General features: G+C 37.6%; 1 protein-coding gene across 1 annotated transcript; it reads right to left on the bottom strand.

The window, feature by feature from the left end:
• Positions 1-940: 940 nt before the first annotated feature.
• On the bottom strand, positions 941-18,427 carry LOC121942664 (microsomal triglyceride transfer protein). Its single transcript, XM_042485930.1, has 18 exons — positions 18,247-18,427; positions 15,858-16,042; positions 15,496-15,639; positions 12,092-12,199; positions 11,893-12,009; positions 11,662-11,801; positions 10,870-11,020; positions 10,424-10,581; positions 10,126-10,294; positions 8,940-9,047; positions 8,608-8,820; positions 8,295-8,506; positions 7,834-7,931; positions 6,937-7,058; positions 6,441-6,668; positions 5,184-5,308; positions 1,969-2,139; positions 941-1,879 (listed from the first exon to the last, which is right to left on the bottom strand). The coding sequence occupies exons 1-18, from the start codon at positions 18,305-18,307 to the stop codon at positions 1,732-1,734; spliced, it is 2,658 nt and encodes an 885-aa protein (XP_042341864.1). The 5' UTR covers positions 18,308-18,427; the 3' UTR covers positions 941-1,731.
• Positions 18,428-21,738: the final 3,311 nt, after the last annotated feature.

Raw genomic sequence — 21,738 nt, 5'->3', positions numbered from 1 at the left:
TGTGTTTTTTCAAACTGAATAACTGGATAAAGTCAACTGCACATTTACTAGGCCTCTGTCTCTTCCTCTTCTTCTTCTTCTTCTTCTTCTTCTTTGTCAAGGTTTATTGTTGGTTGGCAAACAACATTTGGTACATTACTGCCACCAACTGGTATAATGGTCAGTCTCTATAACAGCTTCTGTGTTTCAAAGTGCCACAATCCTTTGTGCTGCTCAACATCGCTGAATATCACAATCATTTTCTCTATAAAAACAAAAACACTATTTGCTGTGTTCAGATTTGGAGGAGTCATAGCATCCTGAGCAGAGATTAAAGTCGCGGGATCTCTCTGTTTGTTGTAATCCGAGCTTCTCTGTGTTTTGTTGTGGTAAACTGGTCCGGCAGCGTGTGCATGTTGGTGCATGTGTGTATCCCACTGGCTAGATTCACTACATGTCAAGCAGTTACTTATTTACTCAGTGTCTAATGCTGTAGAAAATATGTGCTACTTACACTATAAAGGGCCTTTAGGTAGCTCCCTTATTTTCATCTAATATTGAGGCCCTGTGTTGTGGTATGCTTATGGTGCAAATAAATTAATAAAGGTGTGCCTCATCAAATGTCCGCAAATTACTCGACACACAGTGAACCAAGCACAGGATAGTATCCAGAAGTGCAGTCCCATTGCAGATTTTCTGATATAATTTATTGACACTTGTGTGTCTTTCTCTGACTTAATACAGTACAACTGTATTAACAAGCTAATGACAAATAAGCTAACTTTGGCAAAAAAATAAATTGAGTGCCCCTTTAAATGCAAAATTTTAAAAAGTCCAACAGCTTAATTTTGCCCTGGAGCCCCCAGAGGATTAATCTGGCCCTGTATATTAGGCATACACATTGTTTTGCTGTTTTTAAATCCATGAACCAAGTGAAAAAGGCAAAGTTTTTCCACTGAACATTTATTGTCAGCCAGTTATACATTAACAAACTGATCCCTAAATATGGAAACACAAAGTAGTGAGTAGCTCAAAAGTCGTAAAACTACCAAAATGTTTAGACAAACAGACCAATTACATCTAAGTACAAAAAATATATTCAAGTGTTGATATTGACTTGTGGAGATCTGATTTTTGCCTTAAATCTGGGAAGTACAAAGTAAAGACGATGAATCATCTCTGAAGGAACAATTCAAAATCACCAACGTGATTATGAATAATATCAATTCATTCCATTTCTCTGCTAAATAAGTTATTTCAAGTGTGGCATAAAACAATACATTAGTTCTCCTTCGTAAACACATTTAATTAAAAAACAAAGGAATATGACAGAAAGGAGCGTATCTATTCATGGGGGAGGGTTAATCCACTGTTTCCAGTGTGATATTTACAAGTACATCTTGACTGTAACTGTTGGGATTATTACAGTGATAATTCATGCCGAGTACCCATCAAATAAAATATACATCCTGTGTGTGCCCATCATAAATACATTTGAGGAAATCTGTAAAAAAAAAAAAAAAGACAATGCAAGAATTCCTGATTTCAAACAAAATGTCAAATTAAAAATGACTCAAATACTCGCAGGAATGTAAACATTGCATTGTGTTTTTTAAAAAAAAACAACTATTCACCACTTTACTTTCATGCATACTTTCACTGCATGAGGCTGAGGTGTGATAGCGGTCCCTGAATGCAATAAACCCTCTTTCAGTGAAAATATTTGCTCCTGGATAGTTCATGGTGTCTCGTCTACCAACTGGAGTCAAAAACCTTTTTGCACATGTTTGAGTTCTCCTGGTGAAGAGGGAATTCAGAGCCGGGGACAAGCTGTTTCTTGCTCTTACGCGACATAATGCTCTTTCCTGATGACACGCTCTCATACCTGGTCAGGTATTCACTGAAAGAAAGAACAGACAATAAGGTTTTTGCTTAAGATGATTCATCAATAAAAATGCAAAGAGTGTTAAAACCTTTTCTTCACAATACCTGACAGGGAAAGTAGATTTGTCCATCTGCATGCACACCAGGAAGGGATATTCAGAAAACTGGACAGTGGTGATGAAGTCCAGGGACGCCTCTGTTTCAAAGCTGACCTCCACACCCGTTCTCATAAAGTCCATGTCCACTGTAACATTGCCAGTCACCACTAATGCTCCCCTGAAACCATGAAGGCAGACACAATGTAAATATGTCCAATTGAAAAAGTTTTGTAGTATCTTCTGTGGATGTCCAGACAGGAAGCAGATCCATGCAATATCAGCCACTTCTTTACAACCAAAACAGGAAGCAGTTATTAAAAAATATAGTTGGAAAATACAGCTGAAATGATAAAAAGTAACCACCAACTCTCTGACAGTGTTAGCTATAAGCTAACACAAATATAATATCCCACATAAGCCACACTGTTATGAACAGGCACATAAAACTATCACCAACTATTGCACTAACAAAAAGTGCCATATATGTGTTTAAGAACATTAAATAGGGAACATAGCAGCAACCTACAAACTTCTCAGTCCAGCACTAGGCTGTGGGTGTCACTACAGTACATTAAAATCATGTTTTCCCATTATTTCATTAGAGGTTAATGTGAAAATAACAATTTTATACATGGGAAATGTCCAAAAAAAAAAGAACAAAAAAAACATCCAGTATGCCAGCATGTGAATTCAAGATGTGAAAGAGCATCGCTTCAATTACACAAGAATTCATCACCTATGAAGTGGAGTTACATGTGATGACTAAAGCTACGTGTCCACAGGATCTGTTATTTCTATGTTTCTAATCTATTGTCTATGTATGCAGCTGTGCAATGCATTCTGGGAGAAATGTGTTGCTTTTTGAAAGATGGGGCATCCTCTCCTCATTTGCATGAAGTCATATCTAAGCCACTTTGAGCAAATAAGGCACATTTGTCATGATTTGCCGCCTCTGAAAACTCCAAAAACTATTTAAACTAACAACGAATGATCACAATGATCACGAAGTAAATTTCAGCAACTGCATTGCTTATTTCTCACCTCAAATGTTTTCAGACACACATTTCCTTGATCTATTTTCGTAATATGAAATGATGCCAAGCGAGCCGCCATGTTGATGTTGCTTGAAATCTTGGGGCAGACAGCCCATGTGCCTCGTTGCACAACTATCACACTGCACAACCAGCAGTGCAAGGGAGAGTGTGTATATGCAGGTATAAAAACATCCAGAAATGCAACTTTGGACATGTGAAATATTTAATATATTTAAAAACTACCTGTCGTCATGTGAATTTCAGATATGTCCACGTAATATGTCCAAAAAACCCATGACAATTTGTGAAGCTGTCACATATAAACTTGATATAAATATGGGTTTGTTAAGGCCCGGGTGGGGTGAAGAGGTGAAAACTGTTAAATTTTATTGTAAGAGTCCATTATTTTCAACATTGGGATATTTTAGAGTGCCATATTGTTGCTTACACCACAGCCACTTAACAAAACATATAATTTTAACCACCAGTTATCACTTAACTAGATAGCATAGGTTAAAACAAAACATCCGTTGCTGTGGTTACCTGTAGTTACCTGTGTAGGAGGTGTTCAGATTGTAAAAGACAGCTTCTAGCCAATGAGGAGCAATTATTTTCTTTAGCTTTGTCATAACTACTGTGGCACACAAGCCTTGTTTGTGACCATGTATTTGTATCATACAGATTGTATCAAAAGTGCAGTAAAGCTCAGAGACTCACAAGAAGTTTACTACCATGTGAGAAACTCCCCTTATGTTTCAAATCAAAGTGTGTGCCAGCCACTCTAACATCCAACCTCTGTAACTTTGCCCGTGGAGACATGCCTTGGCAAAGATGCCAGTGTGGTTTGTTCTGCTTCTATAGATAGCCTGCCGGTCTATTATCAGAGTGGAAGAGGTACAACTATGCTGATCCATTCACCTGCCTCTGCCATTCCCCTGCACACACGGGTCAAATCATCCCGAGGTTCAAATCCAAGATGTGACCCCTAACAGTGAGAAGCAGGAAGAAAATCCAAAAACAGAAAGTTTCAAGGTGGGCAACCCAGATTAGTGTCACCAATTCAGTGTCTGGCTAAAACTCTTCCCTTCTGTTCCCGAATGATGACATTGTGTATTGGCAAGAAAAGTGTTTTTTTGCAAAACAAATGATGTCAAAGTTGACTTTTGACACTTTGAATATAAAATGGCATCACTTCTTTTTATCCATTACATAAACATCTATGACAAATTTTGTCATCATTACATGTAAATTCTTGGATTATGACCAAAAACATGCTAAATGAGGTCACAGTGACCTTAACCTTTGACCAACAAATTCTTTGAGTCCAAATGAGGGTTTGTGCCCAAATTTTTCTAAAGGTGCTCAAGAGATCATGTTCACAAGAATGAGAAAGACGAGGTTCACAGTGACCTTGACCTTTGACCACCATCTCTCTAATCACTGTTTATAAAATCATCGTCACAATCACTAATAAATTATATTCAGTTCATTTTTCAGTTCTAGAGGACGTTTGTGCCAAATTTGATAAATAATCTAGGGACTTAAAAAGCACTGAGGTGCATTTGCAACCCTACCTCTCCCAGGAAAACCATATTTAAATGTTAAAAACCAGCGGCATTGCTCTTTAAATCCCATTTCATCACCAGATGCCTTGAGCTAACTGATACCAGCATGATGACGTGCTCCATTTTCGGCAGCTACTGTTGTACATTCACTGTGAGGTTTTAAAATAGAGAACCAGACAGAGCTGACATCACATCCACACAAACCTAGAAATGAGACAGACATGGAGCACAATACTGGAGCATGTGCAACGTGCTGGTGGAACAAATGAATCAGGCAACACTTATAGACCATCTAAAGTTCACATGAATCCAACATCAACACAAATCTATTTGCAGTGTGGTGACACGGGTCGAAACCTCTAAAACAGCTTTCCTCTTGGTTGTAAAGTTCGTTTCTAAGAATTGTCTGTCTATCACAAAGGCCTTTGCCCTGTAAGTGTACATGTCATATGGTACTCCACAAACAGGCAGATAATTTATCATCCCAAGGCTGCAGCGGAGGCTGTGACCTATATACACGCTACACAACATTATGCAAAAGCTTTGCAGATGCCCTGATATGTCAGGACAAACACACCTGCAACAGATGTTTTCTTATATTGTTTCTGGAGTCTGGACTGTACCTGTTGTTGACGCTGGTCTTGGACTCCCTGTACCACAGACTGATCTCCATGCCTCCAGAAATGTCAATGGCTAATCCACCTTGGAACTCTGCGCTCACCTTAAGACCGGACTGCAGCGTGATCACCTGGAGGGTTGAAGATGATTGGGAAAGAAAAAAAAAAACAATGTTATACTCCACTGATAATTAATATTCTTTTTTTTAATCGCAGATCATATGTTTAACCCTTTGAAACCTGGAGGGACACCACTTTGCATTTCAAAAGTATTTAAACCTTTGACCCCTGAGCAATGTGGTGCAATTTCTTTCAAAAACATGGGGGAAAAAAGGCAATGAGCAACACAGTGAGAAATGTTCCACAAATTTCAAGAAATTAGTAGATTTAGAAAGTTATTATTAAACTATATCTATAATTATTATAAAGAGATATTTAAAATTGCGTTACATTATTATTATTATTTTTACAAATATTTTTAAGCACCTTTTTCCAGGTCATTTCCTTTTTTTTCAACCCTTTGTTTTCGCTTTTTTTTTAAAATCTTTCTCATTGTAAAAATTTTCTCATTGCCCACGTTTTTGAAAGAAATCAAGCCAATTCGCTCAGGTTTCATAGGGTGAAAAGGCTTCTGAAACACTTTAAAAGTAGCATAAGACATAAAAATGCCACATCCTTGAAGCAGTTGTACACATTTAGAACATCTTCACACTCACATCAATACAACTGGAGTTTTTTTTAACTTGAGTCATTTGCTATCTGTGCCTTTGTGCCCATACAGTTGGTATCTGACCAAGAAAACAAGTGAAAAAATAGGCTGTTGGTCATTTTGTCTTCCAAAATGACCCATAAAAAGTCCTTATCTTACAACCATGTAAGTACATTAAGTTTAGGAAAATAAAAAGACTTGGTTATAGTTTCAAAGAAAAGTCATACACTCAGTCATCAAGTCATACACTCAGTACTTCACAAACATGCATTTTTGATAAAAACCTTGGTATTGGCTTTGAAGATTTACAGATAAATTTCACTTTCAGTTCAGTTGTAAATGATCGAGTTTGTAAAAATATGTCTGGGAGGGGGAGTTGTATAAGAGTTTGTAAATGGATGTTTAGATATAGTTTTGCTGTTGTTAAACGTGGTTCCAAATTAATCAATAAATCAGTATGTTTAGTACCCATTTTGTGGGTGAAGTATTCCTTTTAGGTCTAAAATGTCAATGGCGCATTGATATGGGACCTGGTTGTAACTTTTGCTTCTTACCTCAGAATGATCAGTCAGCAGGATGAGACCCTTCACAACATTCATGGGCTCCCCGGTCATGGAGAACATTTTGGACATGAGGTCACTGTAACCCTTGAAGAAGGTGACGGGCCGCAGCTGAACGTCGAACAGCAGAGCTGACATCCCTGCAAACGACTCCAGATCCTCCTCTCCCTCATCGGGCGTGGCAGCAATCAGAGACTCCAGACCCTGGGCCTCAATCGCCACCTGGAAGAAGATCCAAATTAAGCTAAATTAGCAGTCTGTCAGTGACCTGTCCTGATAATTCACTTGCACTTCATGACAATTTAATAAATGCAATTAAGAATGGCAATTAAAGGGCTTCACGTAATGCATTAAAAGTGTAAAAGGGTCAAATGAAACAGCATAAAAACTTTAAAATGCAAAGATCTAAATTCCTGCAATATCCCCACTAAGCTTGTTTTATTCATAAATTACTATAAATAATTTCAGTTTTATTATGTGGTTTCCTTGCCTGAAGTCCATGTAGCATTGCTCCTTTACTAGCACCATAAATATTCATGTTGCTTCTCCTCAGGATCCCTGAACCTGAGTACAGGATGTCCAAACTGTATGTGGAGGTCACATCCGCAGATTCTGTAGGAGGGGGAAGTGGAGGTGCTAAGTCAGTGTGCACGTAACTGTTGAGATGTTTTTCATTTTTTTTAATAAAAAATAAACAATAGCAAGACCAAAAATTAATTTTAAGGAGGCAAGTCTACCTTAACCCTTTGAAATCTGAATATATTGGCCTGATTTATTTCACATAAGGAGACAGGAATACTCATTCCTTGTTATGCTCTTGAAATAAATAAATAAATGTACTCAAATTTGAAAGAAAACGTTACAAGAAAAATTCTAAAAAAAAAAAAAAAGAATTGGAAAAAACAAAAACCAACAATGAAAAAAAGTGACTACATTTCTGTGACATATATTTCAAATATATATTTTTAATAAATATATATGCAGTTCTCTTTATGTTTTCCTATTTATGTTGTTGTTAACATTTTTCTCTCTCTCTTTCAGGTCATTCTTTTTGTAACTTTCACTAATTTCTTGCCAGTTTTTGGGTAATTTCTTGCCAAGATGCACATTGCCTTTTTTCTATGTTTTCACAAGAAATCAAACCAATTTGCTCAGGTTTCAAAGGTTTAAATGCTTGTGAGAGGGGTCTAAATACTACACAAAAAATTGATGTTAGTCCAGGTTTCAAGGGGTTAAATGCAGATAACAAAATACCCTAAAGATACATGTTTAACTTGACTGACTCATGAAACTTTGCTCTTGCTGTTTTTTCATCTTAGATTCTAAATCTTGTAATGTCATCATGTGAAAACCTTTTAGGCTTTCGAGATGAGGGTTGATTACTTACGTGCCATGAATCCTGAGTACGCAGACGATGACCCAACTTTAGAAAAACGGTCGTAGTTATGGGAAACCATGTCTTTCATAGCATGACGTAAAACTTTGCTGGAAAAGGAAAACAATATATATATTAGACAATTCATGTCTGCAATATGTGTTAGTAAAATGTCTGTTCTGTTACGTAAGTATTGTTTCAACATTGGGGAGACACATGAAACGGGGTCGTCTGCCAGACAATTTTAAGCCTCACACAATTTATTTCCAGCATTCTTATGAATTTTTATGCACAAATCTGTGCCTTTTCTGCATCATTTATGGTGTAAATGTCTTTAATTCTGTCACAGCTACTTTCATCATTCATTCAGAGGATCAAATGCACATGTTATAATTATTGAGTGAAACATCTCCCTTGTGTCCACCCCGAAATCTACACCTATGTGTTCAACTTGAAATAAGCCCAAAACACACCTGGCAGGCATCTGGAAATGCAGGATGTCCTGGATCTTGGACAGCATGTACTTGTTCATTTCATGAGGCAGGTTTCCAACAGACAGAAGCAGATTCTTGACCTCTGTGTATGACGGGTTGCTACTGAGGATAACGTCGGCAGCAGCGGCTCTCACATTTTTCTCATAGATCCGTCGATTCTGGTGGTAAACCCTGTTCACTGTCCGCTTCACCTGCAATTGAGATATTTGGTTTCAGTTTCTGTTAAATGCCAATTAGCTCCACACAGAGGTAATACTCATAAACAACAGATCAAATGAAATGCACGGCTCACCTCATCAGTCATGAGATTGACGTCGTATCTCTGCAGGGCAGTGAGGGCGATGGTGCTGTAAGCTCCCACCTCTGACTCTGCATATTTGGTGAAGATAGGGATGGCCTCCGGAAGCAGAGAGTTCTTCAAAGCCAGGAGATACATCTGGACCTCCGACTCCACCTGTGTGCTGTCAGGACCGTCCAAAATCAGCTTCTTCACCTGCACCACTGTCTGAGAGGTTCATACACAGAAGGAGATCATCATAATTTATTCAAATTTGGTTTAGTTTCCTAAAATATTACAGATATTACAGATATTGGTTTTCCTTAATTATTTTCTTGGAAGCTCACCGGTAAGTTGCACCCTCCTTTCTGACACAGTTTATGGACCAAGGCTCCCATTATGATCACCACTGACTCCTTGATGTCTGCGCTGCCGATCTTTCCCTTTGAAATGTCCTGGAAAGAAGACAATGCAAATTTAAATCCACAGAAAACATTCAATTGGCTTTGAAGTAGCAGTGTGTAAGATTTGGTGGTGTTTCATGGTCAGCTTTGCAGATGGCAGCCAGCTGAAACTTCTCTTATATGTCAAACATGAAGTCCCAATTCCTTCAGTGTTTATTGAGCAGGAGGTGTTTAACGAGAGCCAAATTATCTGCAGAGGTAACTCTTCCTCTCCAAAACAAACAAATCAAATGAGTTAAACCCGCAAAAATACTGAAAAAAGCATTTTCCCATTAAAAATCAGTGTTTTTCTTGGCACTAATCAGCTATGCGCAGAAGGGCTGCTGAGTACGGCAAATGACGCCATGGTTGATTTGTCCATTCTGGGGTGCTGTAGAAACATGATGGAGCAACATAGCAGATTCTGTGAATGAGGACCTGCTGTCTATGTAGATATAAACTGCTCATTTTAAGGTAGCGAAAATATGACGATTCTTGTTTTCGGGTGATGATACATTAGAGAAAACATACTTGTTATATTATATTCAATTTCTGCTGACACGTCCCCATAAATCCTACACACTGGACCTTAAATTACAAAATGATTGTTTTGAAGACTTGTTCTTCATACTTAATTTCTAAAATTAAGGATATATCATTTAAAAAAATATTATATTTTGAGAGCAGAAAGCAATGTATTATGTATGAAGTAATTTATTAAGAGTCAATTGGTGAGCTGATTGTTTTTCCTAAAACGAGATAAAAAAATAATAATTAATAAAAGAAGCACAAAAATCATTTGTTGATCATTTTGGGGAATCTGGACTGTCTTTTGCTGAAAATAAAATTAATTGAAATGATCAACACAAGGTCATTTTTGTTTGTGTTTTAATGTCTAGAGGGCCACATACTATATTTCTTGAAGTAATTTTGGGGAAAGAAACACTTTGCAGTTTAATGTTTGAAGCATAACTGAAATTCAGTGCAGGTGACGTACATATTTTCCTTATCACTGATGAGGGCAGATCTAACTTTTTCCTTTTAGATTAAGAAAAGGTGCAAATTCTGTTATTGGCAATATGACGCTCACCAGCAAAGCCTTGAGCATTTTTTCGTCGGGATGTGAGGCAAAACCACACGCGTAGAGAAACCTCTCCTGCAGGACCAAACCTTTGGCATCGGTGAAGTTGAGGAACTGCAGCATGGCATCCAGAGATGCAGTGGTCTGAGCGGAGGTCACAGCATCCACCACCTGAGGTCTGAGAGCAGCGCGAAGGAGGGAAACACAATCATGGTGAGTCAATAAAGTTTGACTAATTTAAAGAAAGGGCAGAGTGATGAGTCAGTGGGTAAATTAAGATCTAGGAGAGAAGGAGGAGCTTGTTTACAGAGATGTCTTGCTGGCGCTCTTCAGCACTTTGAGGATCTCGTCCTTGGACGCCTTCCTAATGCTCTGAATGAGTGCCAGGAAGCTGCGAGGAGCCGTGGCTTTGGACAGGCTCGCTGGCTCCAGCTGCTTCTGTTGAGTCTGCCAGTGTTCAAAAAGCTAAGAGGGAGAGCATAGGGGAGAGAGGATTAAAACAGAGATTGTCTTGAGTCAGTAATTACAGTGCAAAAATACACAGTATCTATTCAGTAACAGTGTTATACCCCCACATACACTGAAGGTGGTCTGTAAGCACCAAACATTAGTTATACTGATTCAATAAACGTCTTGAATGCAACAGCAGTGTGTGGAAATTTTTATGCACCTGTGTAAGAAATAATAGATGTGCAAGACTTTTGCCTAAAATGTGTTTGCAAAGTTAAATTTGGGAAGTGCACAGGTACTCACTGATGGACAGCCCTTGCACTGAGTTTTGACCTTCTCTGCAATGATACCAACAGCTGCTAGTTTGGCATCGATTGACTTGACAACCCCAGACACATCTTTCCCAGCAGCCTCCAGTGGTCCGGCCTCTTTCCTAACTAATGTGAGGGTTTGCCTGTAAAGCAAGAAATTTAAAATGTATAATGTAATTGTATCAGAAACTGCAACATACAACAATTCCTTATCAACCCTTTCAAACTCGGATCGCCATCACTTTTGTCGTGCTGCGTTCGGATGGCTTTTACAAGTAGTTAAACCTTTGAACTTTAAACAATTTGGTTTGATATCTTTCAAAAAGCATGGGGAAAAGGCAATAAGCAACTTGGCAAAAAATGTCCTGAAAATTGCAAGAAAAGAATAGATGCAGATTTTTTTTTTGAAAAGCTAGGGGAAAATGTTGAGAAAGCTGTATTCATAATTATTCTAATGATTTAACAGAATTAATATAATTTGTAAGCACCTTTTCAGGTCATTTCTTTTTTTAGACTTTCCCAGTATTTGTTTCTTGTTTTGTGTAAATTTTCAGGTAATTTTCTTGTTCTTTTTACTAATATCTTGCTAATTTTTGGTTCATTTCATCTCAAGTTGCTCATTGCCTTTATCCCATATTTTCTGAAAAAAAATCAAGTCAATTTATCCTGGTTTCAAAGGGTTAATTTTTAACCAGCTTTGTTCTGATAGAAGAATGTGGCTAGTATGAGTAAATCGAGTGAGGTACGCTTCCCGCTATCTAGCCAGTGGCACTAAAATACTTACCTGGACACAACTTTAGCTGCAGCAGATCTGCGGGCGTGAATCGCCAGTGAGTGCATTTCTTCAGCCATGGCAGAGTGGATGAAACCATCTTCAAGTTTGAACGTTGTAACAGAACTAGACTTCTTGCTCACACCCAACACCTGAAGGAGGGACAAATAGTGGCGTGATTTATTACTGATTCAAGTAACACTCATATTTTAGCACGTTGAGCTGATCTGTATGCTGACATACCTGACTGTGTGTGGTGAATCCGGTGTCCGCAGTCTTACACGTCTCCAGGAGCTTAGTTCTCGTCACGTGACCTTTTTCTGCCTTGTACACGACTGTGCACCTTCCAGACACGTCATTCTGTCCCAAGACATTACGTTTGTTCACATTAGCTACATATAAACTTATTTTCAACACAAATAAACACTATCGTGTTGTTTACCTCTATAACCTTCCCAGTGTTGAGCTGCACTTGCAGTAAGCTGGCCACCCCTCTCTTTAGGTTCTTGATGGTTGCAGGTTCAGCCCAGTAGGAGTAAAATGCTTTTGCCTGCAAAGAAAGCAACATGTTAACCCTTTGAAACCTGGATTGGCATAAGTATCCTTGTGCTGCATGTAGACACCTCTCACAAACTTCTGAAATGAGAACAAATTGGTTTAATTTCTTTTGAAAACATGAGGTAAAAAGGTAATCAGCAATTTGGCAAGACATGTCGTGCAAAACGCAATAAATTTGTAAAGGGTAAAAAAATATATATAGAGAGTGAGGTAGAGGTAATATTAGAAAACTATCAAAAACTGGGGAAAATGTCCAAAAAACTACAGTTGTGATTATTTAAGTAATTATATATTTAATTATATTCGTTACAGAGAGAATACATATATATTTAATTATCATCATCATTACCATCGTTTTTTTCTTTCTATTTTTTTCTGTTATTTCTATTTCTTCCCAGTCTTACATTTCTTGCTAATTTTGTGTAATTTCTTGTCAAGTCCCTCATTATCTTTTTCCATGATTTTGAATGAAAAGTTTTCAAAGGATTAAAAAGCACGTCATGCTTTGGAACAATAGATACCAGTTGATAAAAATGGAAGCAACCCATAGTGCTCTACATGCTGCAACTCACATTAGCTTCCAGGGTGTTAGTTTTCCTTTGCACACTTGTGTAGACAAATGCATGGTCATGACATCAGAGACTATTTACATTACATGCAGAAATAAAATACCCTCTGAAGTGCAGATCAAAAACAAAACCAGGATGCTTCGGTATTAGCACTTTAAATGTTTAAAAAGAGTCGCTCTCACACTCTAATTATAAACTCAATACACACAGTACACAGCTGACCAGCATGACGGATGAGTCCGTCTTGTGTTTGTTGATATCATATTAAAATAATGGAACCAAAGCTCAGTCAAATGGGCTTCGTTAATCTTGGGAAATATCATATCGCACCACAGTTCAATTTTCCAGCGAGGCTTCAGTCTGGCTCAATAATGGACTCTGCTCATGAGGGCAGAAAACAACCCATTACATCATCCTACAGTGTCTCCTATACAGTATGTAATTTATTTGTGGCGCTTAACCACGATATCAGTGTGGACCACCATAAATAGATTGTCCCTGCTACTCTGTGTTTTTCCTGTCGCAGTCAGTATGAACAACTGAAAAACACCAGGAGACACTGACCTATTCTGTTTTCAATCATCTGACCTCTATTCCACATTTAAACACTTTTTCAAATCCTTTATCATGTCATTTTAGAGATTTGTTTTTACAGTTGACGTACAACAGTTACACAAGTTCTGGCATCGTTTGAAAAACAAACATTTCACTTCACTATTTCATACTAGAAATATTGTAACCATTTCTTAAAAACTTCTTAGTTGTAATCAGATGTTTTATTAAGACAGGTACTTTTTCTGGTTGTATTTGATGATACTGACATTGCATCCACACAGAAGTACACGAGACAGATAACTTGTGAAAAATATTGAAATTGAGAAAGTTTGCTCTAGCCGGTTGGCGTTGCTGAGTTTTCAGCACAACTTCAAACATGGTGGTCAGGTCATAAACTTTTCAATTTTTCAGCTTAAAATTGCTCTAAGATATGTTTCTGACAACATTTGAGGTTAAAACAGGCAATGCATTGACAGAGTTTTGATTAATGTTCATCATCATTTTGACTATGTCTTGATTAAACTGAATAAACAGAAAAAACCTATGCTGAGACAAGTTTTATTGTCATTTCTAGTAAAAGTTCATTGGTTTTTGAAAGGTTGTACTTGCATTATTATGCTATTGTTTTATCCTTATATCAGTGGCATAAAACAGTTTAAAAATGACAATAATCTTGTTTCTCACAATTATTTCTGGGACATTAAATCAATACACCAATAGTCATGTCCAGCCTAGCGTACAGTATTTAGATATAAAACTTTGCCACGTGAAACCAATCAGCTTGCCGTTATTCATTTGGTGGCAATGATGCATTAACAGATGGCACATTGTGATAATGACGTGATAACAATGAATGAGTTTGGCATTAACTCAAACATTACACAGCCAACCAGCCACAGAGCCACTCTTCCAAGTCAGACTTGTTCATTTTTTGACCCTCTGAACCTGCTGACCTTTGCACACACACACACACACATCTGTCTGGTATTTCCCCTGCCTGCATCATCACTCCAGCACAATGAAATTCAGAGTGCAGTGCCGGAAGTACACTGCTGATTTCTAACATTTCTCATGTACACATTTTCATGTACAAGATTATATATCAGCCAAAAACAGCAATTCATATAATATTCGGAAAATGCCACTGTTACTTGCCTGGAATGATTTATAACTATGTTTATCAAAATATTGATTGTTTATGCGAAATCTTGTTTTGTTTCAGAATAAGGATTAAAAACCTCTTACTAGACTATGAGGTTGTAAAGATAGTACGAATAATAAGTAATGTAGTCACTGATAGGGACTATTTTCTTTGTATTTTTAAATACCAAGGATCTAAACTTTTGCAATGTTCTCAACTAAAAAAAAAAAAACGGGCTAAAAACAATTAAGCCAGCAAAAAGCACAGATGTCAAGTGCCAAACAGTGGCTTCCCTAAGGGGGAGTAATATTGGCCTCTAAATAGTTAGAGGCCAATATTACTGTTTTTAAGAGGCTGTGGCGTACTCATTTTTTAAAGCTAGCATCAAGGTTGTGGGATCTTGTGAAATGATTGACAACCCAAGGCATCCATTGCTACAAACCATGTTGACATAGCTTGTCAGGAAGGCTCCCAATTGAGGCTAAATTATGGCACAGTCATTTTCAAAGGGGTCCCACCTCAAGATATCTGCATGGGTACCCATGAGTTCCCTAAACTTGAAAAGGTTTGATCCAAGTCAATGATTTGTTCTCTACAGTCAGTGCACTCTTTCAGAATAAAGCTGTGTATTTGTCTTTATAAAGAAAAAGACAACCAGCCTTTTAGAAGAACAATGAATCACCTATATGTATAGATACACAACACATTAAATAAAAAAGACTGATAAATAACTAATGACTGCTGCCATCCTAAAATGTTCACTTTAGCAGAATTATTCTATGAACATCAGATAATTAGTATTATTAACTGTACAATCAGAAACCAAAGTATATCAGTATGCGATTCCTTTACTTTCAATATTGTTTCAAAGTAGCTAATATACCTCAATAGAAAAAGCGAATTCCTGAAATTCAGTTCTGGCTTTTCATTTTGGTGTACCATCCCAAGAGTTTCAGTGGCCCCGTCTGACCACCCTTATAAAACATTTCTGGGGGCGCCACTGGTGCGAAAAGTGACTCTTACCTTCCCATTTTTCAGATGCAACAAGAAAGGTTTGGTCAGAGCTGCTAGTTTGGTCTTTCCCAAAATGCTCTCTGTAGTGGATCCATGGAGGACATTCTTCTTCTCGGGTCGACTCGACGCTGGTTCGATCCTCACATTTGAGATCTGTGTATGAAAGACAAAAGTGTAAACTTGATCTCCTTTTATCAAATCAAGATTTTGTGCATGTCGACACACCACCAGCTACTCTGAGGGAAAGGAAGCATGCAGACTTTGCTACAATTTTAACCTAAAGTGTATTTGTTGTTAAAAATTTAAATGAATTATTGTAATTCTAGACAAGGAATAAAGTCCCATATCAACGTATGTTCAGACCAACATACCGCCAGTTGAATCAGTTGGTCGTCTTTGCTGCTGGGATCTCTCCACACCAGATTGACGTCCACATCACTTGAGATCCTGTAGCCAGCACTGCCCTCTTTTGACCCCCTGCTCCTGTCCACCAGCACCTCGGTGGTGTAGCTGAATTTGTGCAGCTGGTTGTTGTTGAGTCGGGGTCCAGCAGCACCTGAGGAAACACAGTGAACACAGCTGGTGAGCGAACACAAGTGGAGACAGAGAAAGTGATCTGCAATAAGACTCTGTGATATTATCATATTGTAATGTGAAGATACTGCAGGTCTGCAGACTGCAGAGAACTCACATGAAATTTTCCTACTAAAGCTTTTTAGATTGACAAATTCATTTTTCTATCATCAGTTTCATGTCATGTCTGCACATTATGAATAAGTTTGTTGAAACTGGAAACTTGACATAGTCAGTGACGCAGTTAGTGAGCCATCTTCATTTGTTTGTCCCTGTATCCTCATGTAATAACACACGTTGTGTGCTGCTATGGTTAACTAAAATTATTCTAAAAACTAAAAATAGGTGTAAAATAAGACAATTATTATGTAGTTACTTTAACTAAAAATAAATAAATAAATAAATATACTGGATATGTTTCTAGTTTTAGTCTCTGTCATTTTGGTCAAATTTGTCAACTTAATCTTACAGTTATTCACATATTATAATTTAAGAAATGCTCCCATATTACAATTTAAAAAAAGAACTAATACTGAAACTACCAAAACCAGAATGAAACATTTTAAAACAACAAATATTAAACAGAAACAACAAACCCATTCTGAAAACTGAAACTAAACTGAATAAATAAATAAATAAAAAACTAATGACGAATACAAAACTATAACAACTCTGGTGAGAGGTGACACTTTTTGGGGGTGCATTCAAGCTCTGAAATCTTACTGTACTTTTGTGTTTTAAGCAATGGCTGTGTCAGAAAGTTAAATGTGGGAAACCAATAAGCAAATATTTTGGAACGGATAATTTGTTTTTGGTAGTTTTTTTGCATTTAGAAAGTTTTTGTTCAGAAGTCAATATTTCCTAATGTTAAACAGGTGCACTACAGAGGATACTCAAGGCAAGCCACACTCTTAACTGCCTTCACATCAGTGATATGACAAAGTAAAGATGACCAAGTATTCAATGTGATGCACGAACCCAAACCAGAAGACTAGAAAGCTGTAGTCTGTATCTTAAGTCCAGGTAGGGCTCTTTTATTAGTGATATTGTGGGGCTGACTATTGGCGCTTTCACAAAATATTTTATTACTGAGATCTCTGATAAAAAGTCATCACTAATGTAGGTAGAGTAGGCAAAGGCAAGTAAAAGATAATAATAATAAACAGCTAAAACAGTCTGGTTAGATCAGAAATTTACACCATTTTTCTGTAATGCATCCTTAAGAAACTGGAAAAGACAACACTTATGATACAAAGATTCAAAATCTAAGACTTTATCTAGTTTCATATTAATATGATAAATCACATTGAAACCCTCTGGTAAAAGGCTTTTTTAAGCAAAATAATTCATAAACATCAAACATGCTGTTGCATTACATCAATTAATTCCAGGTATCTTTTATTTGTGGCCAAATAACCTCTGTGTGTTTTGAGCCACCCATACACACTCCAGGCACATAATCTCTTTTCTATCTTTTTTTGTTTCCTTTGCAGAGATACATACATATCTGTGGATAGAGGTGAGGTAATTCAATCAGGGGCCATTTAACAAGGTGTGTTCAACCTGAGAAAAGATAAAACCCTCTCCTCTGCTCTATTAACAACCAGCTTTCTGTTAGATATGACATTTAGGGTCACGATGGAAGGACAGACTGACGTGTCAGTACTGGATTTCATCACAGGTGGCTGAGGAAAGTGGAGCTGCAATAGAGCAATTAAAAATGTGGGTGTATTGTCGACATCTGACTAGGATTTTTAGGAAACATCAGAAGCAAGACGCCAGCAGAATTAGTGTGTTTTTTGTTTCGTAATCTGGTGTTTTATCTGTTCTTCTTCTCTTATCAACCAGTGATGTCACAAAGCACTATGTGGAGTTACTCCATTGACAATGATAGGGCAGTGCTGTGATGTGCTGTCTGTAAGATCACCCAGCCTCATTTCCTGCCAATATTCATCCATTTTATCATTTTAAAGTGAAATGAAGCAAATGAATGGATTGAAATGAGGCTTGGATCATCAATTTCCAGCTTTCCAACAAAGTGTCATTTTGAGCTACAAATACATTCTGCTGACACACTGTCCAGAATAAATTCATTCAACCTTTAGCAAATAAAAGTTCCTGTTGGCCCCCAAAACATAACACTACCACAAACTATCTCCACTCACAGAAAACAACCCATCAACTCACCTTTGGCAGAAGCTGAGACAGAGGAGGCTGCACAAAGCAAGAACACAACCAAAGTTAACATTGTGTGTCCCCTCTCTGTAGCCAGAAGATCCAAAACCCGAGAGTCAGTGGCTGAAGAGGCACTAAAGGGCCAAAAAGAAAGGCAAAGCAAGTCCGAGTCCTATTATGTTTAATCAGAGGGGAGGGCAGACTCCAAACTCCACGCTCAAGTACTAAGTACGAGATAACCAGCAAATAATTAACCCGAGGAGCACTGATCTGACAGGAACTTCTGCCATTGATAGAAGAGGCCCCTTTAAATACAGCGGGCAGTATCTGCGTCTGCGCGCGCCCATGTGATTGATTCATCAGTAAAAAATGGGATTATCTGATTGATTCACTTGATCAAGGGACGACTGAGACTCGCTGTCTGGATTTTAAATTCCCAGCAGGCTGCATGCCCTGACATGTCGACAAAGTTATTTTGATGCAGGAAAAAAAACAATTAGCACAAACATATTTTAAAAAGAGCATTTATATTTACCAGGAGGTGGCAAAGAGACGTCCTCATGTTAGACACCTTTCACCTCATTTCTTTTTGGGATGAACAGTCCGTACTTTGTCGGCACGTCTTGGTTGGAGGAAATGGGCAGTCTGTCAGTGAAACCAGCCCTCTGGCTCAGATTACAGCATCCCAGGGGACCCAAAAGTAAACTTCAGCAAAGAGCCAGTCTGTCTGAAAAACTGAACATGTTTTTAAATTTAGCAAAATCAGTTTAGATTGTTGATACATTTTGAGAAAAGTAAGGTGGTTTCTCGAATAAATGCAGTTCAGATTTCATTTATTTAATAATCAGTGTTACAACAGATTATAACAGTGCAACCTCAGTCTCTAAAAATAAAATATTACTGTAGAAAAAAGCAGGGGTGAAAGTTTTATTTCAACTTTGGACAGGGGGACACATATGAAGGGGTTTGAGTCACACTTAATTTCCTGCATTTTATTGAATGTCTATGTACCGATTTGTGCATTTTCTGCATCGATTTATGGTGTATAGGTATATGTAAATGTCCTCTGCTACTTTTATGTTTTTATTTGGAGTGGACAAATGCACATGTCCTAAATACTGAAACAGCTGTGTCCAACCCCCCAAAAATATCTATGCATATGGATACAAGTGTTGGTAATAATCTATATTGTGTGTTTCTGGGGCAGTTTTTCTTGATGACACCATTAATCACTTTCATCAGCCTCAAAAGGCTACTTCCCACCCAATCTCCTGTTTTCATAGAATAAATTATAAATAAATTTTAGAATAAATACAATCCCACTTTGTTACAACATCATTGTCAAATTGGTCTTATGCCAGCCCTTTAGTTAAAGGTGAAACCTTTTGTCTTAAAGCACTCCTAACATTCAAACCTTGAAGAGGAACAACTTCCTAAATTAAGAGTTCCAATATGTTATTTCTATAGCCTAAAAAAGTTCAAGTAATGTTTGAAAAAATTAGTTACTTTCTCTGAAAGCCATAAACCAAATAAATAGGTCTCAAACTTGCGATGTGATCATATTTAAAATCTGGAACTGCTTCGTAGACAAGGAATGAGTTAATAGACTCTCACTGAAAGTTTGTTTGCTTTTTTTTACACACAAATGAGCTTTATTCTATTGTGTGTCCTCAGAAATACAGAAAATATTCTCAGAGTACTTCCATGGATGCTCTCGTGTCATCTATAACATCTTCCCAGTGCATTGTCCAGGGAGCAGCTGCAGACTTTATGTCCTATGACATCACACATTTTGTTGTTGATGTTTACCATTATTTTTGGACTGTTGTAGACCATAACAATAACATGAATGAATTTTGAAAATGAGCATAGTTGCCCTTTAAATTAAATTCGGATTGAAGCACAGCAACTCTGAATACAGTAATGTCAGTTTGACTGAGCTGCCAGTGGGTGTCAGTGTTTGTCTGCTGATGTGGATCCTTACCAGTTTGAAATTTCTGCTGGAAAAGAAAAACAAAAACAAATAAAATTACCTCACATGGATGTCTTTGTGTAATGTTTGTGTAGACTGGAGCTGAAAGCCTGAAGCTAAACGTCTCCAACAATCAGGAAGCTTGTCTGTTTGTAGATAATGGTTCTGGATGTCAATGTCCAGCTTCAACCAGCAGTCAGGAGCCGCTGCTGTGCTTCTCCAGTGGACTCAGTATCACTCACCAATCATCTTCCACAGATAAGAAAGTATGTCATGACTTGTAGCACCCTGCAGGATGAACAATATATTAGAATACAGATTAGTTCAAAACTGTCAATACAGTGCAATACATAATGTCAAAACAAGACACCCACATATGACAAAAGGGATGTGATTTGGACAGTTCATCAGAAATATCAGGATAAATTAAGGTATTTGGATGACAGTTTTATCACAAACACACACACGAATGAAAGAGACACATAGACAAACAGACAAATTCCTGACAACTAATTACATGTTAAATTAAACCCCCAATTATACAGGACTGATAAAGCATTTTGGCAGTGTGAACGAGTTTGAGAGGAGGGTTGATCACACCAGTAGAAGCGAGGTCTGCTGTCGTTCTCTGTTGTGAGCTTCGAAAAGGGCCAGAAGTCATGCTGAGGCATCTGGACAAAGGTCAGATCATAGGTTCCTGATAACACAACAAGCACACACATTTTCTATATTTCAAATGATCAGAGTGGTATTGAAAGATGTGTGTGTGTGTGTAACGAATTAATGTTTGTTGTTCTCCTCTTTCTGAATGAGATTAATTTGAATTGTCTGTAATAGTATTGCCCTCCCTTGCTTAATTTAGTGCTGTTATCACTGTTCCTCTGATAGGTTTGAAATGAAAAGATTTTTGAAAAGAAACAAAGATAAAAGATAGGATTAATTACCCACACACACACACACACACACACACACACACACACACACACACACACACACACACACACACCCCTATCTTCAAAAAGACAAAGTCCTGCTCTGATGTACAACACTTATTCTTTGTATTTACCATATTTGTGTTGCCAAAAACAAGTTAAGATTTTCCATGAATGGATGTTTGGTGTTATTCTTGCTTACAAACCTTGAACATCCTGCTTTGATATTACTACGTGACATTGTTTTGACATTTTCCTGGTGTGTTGTGTGTTCATATATGCATGTGTGTGTGTGTGAGTTTGTATTTGTGTAAGGGAAATGACACTGTTATTGTCTGTAATAGTATAGCCCTCCCTTGCTTAATTTAGTGCTGTTATCACTGTTCCTCTGATAGGTTTGAAATGAAAAGATTTTTGAAAAGAAACAATGATAAAAGAAAGGATTAATTACCCACACACAATGGTGTCCTCTGCACCTCTTCCTCTGGTCGTGGCTTCTGAATTCTTCCACACCCAAAGTGCACATTCAGCTGGGTGAAAGCTGAGCCAAAGGTCTTTTCCAGGAGGACATTGTGATGCGACAGTCTGAAAAAAACAACT

Source organism: Plectropomus leopardus, chromosome 4, assembly GCF_008729295.1.
Source record: "Plectropomus leopardus isolate mb chromosome 4, YSFRI_Pleo_2.0, whole genome shotgun sequence".
Taxonomy (NCBI): domain Eukaryota; kingdom Metazoa; phylum Chordata; class Actinopteri; order Perciformes; family Serranidae; genus Plectropomus; species Plectropomus leopardus.
This window is presented reverse-complemented; position numbering and strand designations above follow the sequence as displayed.